This window comes from Arachis ipaensis, chromosome B04 (assembly GCF_000816755.2).
Source record: "Arachis ipaensis cultivar K30076 chromosome B04, Araip1.1, whole genome shotgun sequence".
NCBI classification, from domain to species: domain Eukaryota; kingdom Viridiplantae; phylum Streptophyta; class Magnoliopsida; order Fabales; family Fabaceae; genus Arachis; species Arachis ipaensis.
This window is the reverse complement of record NC_029788.2, coordinates 117,342,036-117,348,396: the sequence shown is the minus strand read 5'-3', so window position 1 is coordinate 117,348,396 and position 6,361 is coordinate 117,342,036. Positions and strand designations below refer to the sequence as shown.

The 6,361-nt window shown below is 45.7% G+C and overlaps 1 protein-coding gene across 1 annotated transcript in view; it reads right to left on the bottom strand.

The window, feature by feature from the left end:
- Positions 1-927, bottom strand: part of LOC107637074 ((+)-neomenthol dehydrogenase) — a 2,534-nt gene extending 1,607 nt beyond the window's left edge. The window contains exon 1 of the mRNA XM_016340526.1: positions 848-927. Coding sequence (XP_016196012.1) covers positions 848-927 — 80 coding nt within the window. The remainder of the gene's footprint in view (positions 1-847) is intronic.

Below are 6,361 nucleotides of genomic sequence, written 5' to 3'. Positions count from 1 at the left end.
AAATTATTGACATTCAAGTATAAAACTAATGTTAATTATCAGTTTAGCATTTGAAAGATTCACAGAAAAATGTTTAAAAGATGTTATTGATAAAATAATTCCTTAATAATTTAAAAATATGACAAAAATAACCAATCATTATTATATTTTTATATAGGAAAAAATTGTTTTCCAATACCTTCAAACTCTTTAAGACGAAGAACGAAATTTTTTTTAAAGAAAAATTAATTGCATAAATTAGAGGGCAAAAAACTAGAATAAACCAAGGGAAGTTGCAAATTACCTAAATGAGCCAAAGTGAAATTCGTTTCAGCAATGAGCCAAACCCTATATTTATATAATTCGAACCAGCATGGTTCGAACTCTATTAATGAGTAATTCGAACCAGGGTGGTTCGAATTATATGGAGAGAAGTTGATTCAAGTAAATCGAACCAGGGTGGTTCGAATTAGAGGGGAAGAAACTGCAGCACATAATTCGAACCAAGCTGGTTCGAATTATAAGGGGAGACGCTGCATCAAGTAATTCGAACCAAGCTGGTTCGAATTACAGAAACCGAATTCGAACCAGTCCGGTTCGATTTAGTGGTAGACAGTGCAGTATATATATAGTTGTAAACGTGAGTTGCTCTCATAGAGGGTGTTAGATGGCTAGTGAGGAGAGTTTTGTGGTTTTGGTTCACCACAGAGGATCCATTAAGAGGAAAACTCGCTCCGGTGTGAAGTTCACAGATAAGGATCCTCTCTGTATTGTCGTGAATCCAACGACGAGCTATGATGACCTTGTTAGATCTGTGCTGATGAAACTTGGTCTGGAAGGTGCGAAGCGAGTGAAGAAGTTTTTCTACCGCATTCCAATCACTGTCTTGCAGGATACCATGAAGTATGATTGCTTCACGATTGGTAGTGATGAGGACCTCCAAGTCATGTTTCTATGTCGGAGGCAGTTTCCCGAGGTGAGGACACCAGAGTTGTTGGCAAAGCTGGTTGATGTGGTATCCAGCTCAGGGGGTTCGAACCGGAATGCCACCACTGAAGCCGCGGCAGCCGGTTCCAGTTCTAGGCCTGCCGTTGCTTCTTCGTCCGTCCCTGTGTACGAGCCAGCGGTCCAACCAGTCGCCTCCCCGTCTTTTGTTGTTGATCTCAATGATGGAGTAGGCGACGTGGTAGGATCAGTTGATATTCTGCCGAACGCTTTACAGGGAGTTCCACCGGTTGGCGTCGGAGACGGAGTGTTGGGTGATGTAGAGGAGGACGACGTCGAGCCGGATATGATTGAGGATGACAGCGGCGACGAGGTTGGAGCGACTGAGCCTGCATTGGCGGTTGGTGGTTCTAGTTCTGGCACACAGCAGTATCCACCACATTTATCCTCTTTGGACCTGGATGCCATGAGGCAAGAGGGTGTTTCAGGGCACACTGTTGGATTCGGAGCTAGAGATGCTGAAGGGACTGTTGGTTTGACAGAGTTCTAGGTTGGTCAGCAATTTCAGGATAAAGATGAGGCCCTGTTAAGTGTGAAGACTTACAGCATCCGGCGAGGGGTACAGTACAAGGTTGTGGAGTCTGATCATCGCCGTTATGTGGGCAAGTGTTCTGAGTTTGGGAATGGGTGCACATGGTTGATACGACTGAGTCTGCGGCAGCGCAAGGGCATTTGGGAGGTCAAACGGTACAATGGACCTCACACTTGTCTTGCGACCTCCATCTCGAGTGACCACAGGAGCTTGGATTATCATGTGATTTCGGCGTTCATTATGCCAATGGTTAGGGCTGATGCATCCGTCAGCATCAAGGTGCTCCTAAATGCCACGGCAGCACACTTCGGGTTTAGGCCGACTTACAGGAGGGTCTGGATGGCGAAGCAGAAGGCAATTGCCCTCGTATACGGTGACTAGGATGAGTCATACAACGAGCTCCCCAGGTGGGTTTTGGGAGTCCAGTTGACGATGCCCGGTACTGTAGCAATCCTACGGACGAGCCCCGTTCGAGTTAGTGGACAAGTAGACGAGTCTCAAGCTTATTTCCACAGACTTTTCTGGACGTTTCCACCACTCATCCAGGAATTTTGGCATTGCAAGCCCCTAGTTAGCATTGACGGCACTCATCTGTATGGGAAGTACGGGGGTACCTTGCTCATCGCGATTGCACAGGACGGGAACTCCAACATTCTACCTGTTGCATTCGCACTAGTAGAAGGTGAGAATGCAGAGTCTTCATCCGAGATCCACTAGGATACGGACGAATATGGACGAGGCAGATCCGAACCGACCAAAGAGGTGTGGCCTTTGTCGCCAACCCGGACACACCCGGCGGGGTTGCCCACAGCTTGGAGGATCGTCTCACACGGGGGGGCAGTAGTAGCGATGTTGTCAATGTTAGTGCTCATTGATTTTTATTTTTCCTGTTACTTGTTATGTTAGAGGACTTATGTAATCTATTGATCTTTTTACCTTCTAGTAGTAAAAAAGTTGTTTCTGAATTTGAGTATAGCTAGAAATCTCATAAATGCAAAAGTTGATAACTAAAGTGTTATATAGTTCAATGATAATACATATCCACTAATCCACTAGGTAAATACCAGATTTTGAAGTACAATAAGATGAAGAAACAACAATGAAAAACAGCTCTAAAGTAACAACAGTAATCCACACGGGTCAGGTACATGAATGAACCCTAACGTCCAAAATACATGAAAAGTAAATCATCTAAACAAGTGGGAGCCTGTCCCACAACGACGGGGTACCCGTGGCCTCTGACCTCTGCGGATAAACGACTCCTCATCCTCTATCTCATCTGCATCCTCATGCGGGGCAGGCTGTGCGGGTGGCGTAAAATGGACAGGTGCGGCAGACGGCCCGGCGACAGACTGTGATGCAGCGGTGTAGGCGGAAGGTGGGGTGCCTCCCAAACCAAATTGGTCACCAACAGTTGTCATAGCAGGCTCGTTCAGATCAACATCTAAGGGTGCCTGCGTGCCGGGGGTCTGAGCACGCCTCCTGCCCGGCGAGTCCTCCTGCATGATAGCCGTAATCTCCTCTAGAAACCGTGGACTCCCAAAGTCCGCATCAAGCGTATCTGCGCCAAGGAAGTCCTGCCACTGTGATCCGGGAATAACCCATGGTGTACCGTCCCGCTGAGGCTAGTCGTCGGTGGGTACTCCAACGAAGTAATGTCCAAAAGGTCCCAAAGCAAGTCCAGCGTCACTAGGCTCAGCCCCGTCACCCATCCCTGAGCCATACCACTCACCTCCGTGCACCCCATCCTGGGTACTAACACCAGCCACTGCATCCGCCCCTGGACCATCCCCGCCCTCAGGCCCATGCTGATCATCGTCATCGTCCTCAGGGTCAGGTGCAGCGGCATGAACCGCAGCACGCCCTCTACCTCTACCAGGATGGCGTCGTCGTCGACCCGCAGCGGGGCCGGCCTCGTCATCATCCTCCATAGCACGCTGAAGCCACCCCCAGTCACGCTGGCTACGCCGTGTGCCCACGCGAGCACTCCTATCAACCTGCCGCCTGTCCGGCACGTCGTCAGGACGATCCATCTCAGGAACTCGCCCAGCTCCCCGCTGTGAGGCCTCAACAGGAATAACAACGGCTCTCGGATCCCCCAACTGCGGATCCGGAGACAAGAACCTCTTCCCGTGTTGACTCCACCACTCCAAGAACTGATGCGACGGACCAGGGTCAGCAACAACATCGAACCTCAGCACGCTATCCGTACGGGACTCCCAATAGAGATGCCACTTCTGCAAATGGGACGGGAACCATCGATCGCCGCCTCTGCCGTCCTTCGACATCAGAAAGTCGATGTTCAGGGCGGGATGTGGACGGGGCTGCACCCCTCCAAACTGCGGAAGAACCCTGTCTATCTGATGCCACTCTATGACGGCAAAGTAGATAAGCGATGTAACAGACCGCCACATCACCATATGCCGAGGCTCCAAGACCTCGGGATGGACGACCTGAAGTACGTCGGGGCTGCTGTATGGCATCCAGATAAACTGCACCAAGAACTATACAGTGTCAGGGCAACTCATGAACCCAACTCGTAAAGCGTGGTTAAATAAAGAAACTTATTAAGTAACATACTGACCTCTCTATCCTGCAACCGGTCTATCCAGAGCCTCCACATCTGAACTCTAGGACCCTTCTCGCTACTGGAAGGGATGTAACCTGACCACCTGCATCATGCACAGGTCTTATTGCAAGATGGTAAAGACTTGCCATCTGCAGGTACGGAACGTATCTGTCATCGAGGAGCATGCCCTGCTGCCGCCGCATGCTCCTGATGCATCGCTGAGGCTGCGGAAGAAATGAACCGCATCATTAGAACCAACTAAATTACCAGTGACAAACATAATCAACACGATAATTGAGTAACCAAAAAATCGTACTAAATATAAGCGCTTCAAAATCCATGAACGAGAGCCACTTGCATATAAACAACTAATATAAGAAACCAGCATAAACCACTGACATGAAAGATCTAACATTAAACAACCACAACTAAACCGCTAATATAAACCACTAACATAAACCACTAACATAAACCGTTAACGTAAACCACTAACATAAACCACATACATAAACCACTAAGATAAACCACCAACATAAATCACTAACATAAACCACTAACAGAAACCACTAACATAAACCACTAACATAAACCATTAACAGAAACCACTAACATAAACCACTAACATAAACCACTAAGATAAACCACTAACATAAACCACTAACAGAAACCACTAATATAAACCACTAACATAAACCATTAACAGAAACCACTAACATAAACCACTAACATAAACCACTAACATAAACCACCAACTAAACCACCATCTAACCAGCATGAAAAACCACTAACTCACATGTACCGGTATAACAAAGTTATTTCCGTACTAACCTCCTCGTTGATGACCCCAGCTATATGGGCGACTCCGTCCAAGCGATATAACCGTGCCGGATCGTCCTCCATCAGCAGAGTATTCCGTTCAGGTGTCTGTCGGAGAGAATCTGGGTCGTTTTCTCTGAGATTTGGTGGGGTAGGGGAAGCTGAGAATGGTTCAAATGAGGCTGATTCGAACTCCTTATATAGCCCAATCACTAGTAATTCGAACCAGGGTGGTTCGAATTACTAAGAACCCAGCTTAAGTGTAATTCGAACCAGTGTGGTTCGAATTACTTGATGACCTAACTAACCCATAATTCGAACTGGCTTGGTTCGAATTACATGCAATGCTAGTTCGAACCAGCCTGGTTCGATTTACCTTCAACTCTTTCTTGCTAATTCGAGCTAGCCTGGTTCGATTTATTAGTAAATGCAGTTCGAACTACCCTGGTTCGAATTACATAAAAATACGATTTGGCTTATTGCTGAATCGATTTTCATTTTGGCTGATATACGTTAATTTGAAGTGATGTTGGCTTATTATGGTGTTTTGCCCTAAATTAGAGGTATAAAAGTTAATGACTTAATCTATAAAACTAACAGAGCTCCTAATCTTAATCGAAGAGAATTAATTACTCATGTTTTTCAAAGAAATCCTTAATTATCAAAAAGTGGAAATTGCCGAAGAAGAGAAGAAGTTAGAACCCTCTTTCCTTATATCCTAACCCTAGAAAAACAGAATTCAAAATTCAAACTTCATAACCAAATCAAAACTAAAACAAAATCAAAATTTTTTTCTCTAATTGTTTTTCTCCGAAAAGATCTCCTCTTTAACTGCTTGTAATCTTTAATTAATGCCATCATCCATGGGCTTGTGATTGATCTTTTAAAAAGGTTGAAAAATTGGAGAAAAGTTGGTCTTTAATTGAAGTCCTGGAAAATGTATGAAATCCCACGTACCACGTGAAGCAACCTCTTGATTTGGAATGCTCTTACCACGTGAACTAGGCTACGTTGTACATGAGCCAATTTTTTTCAATTTGTTACTTATGAATGTGCCCCAACATTGTACGTGGTGAGTTCCACGTACCACGTGAAAACCAACTTGCGCGTACGCAGGCATCATGCGTACGCTCGCCCAAAATTCTCTTGTTGTGCGTACGCATGAATACATGAGTATGCGTGACTGCTACATTGTACGTGAGATCTCCCACATACCACGTGAAAAGTGATGGTCATGCATACATACGCTGTATGCGTATGCATGATATGTGAAATGCCCCAACGTGGTACGTGATGGTGTTCACGTTGCACGCCCCTTTCTTATGATTCCAGGGAAGCTCCTATTTGTCATAGAGAGTTTTCTGTTTGTCACATGGAGCTTTATGTTTTCTGCTCTCCACCTCTTTTCTGTTCTGTTTCTTTCTGTTTTCCTTCTAAAATTTCTTGTCATCAATAAAATT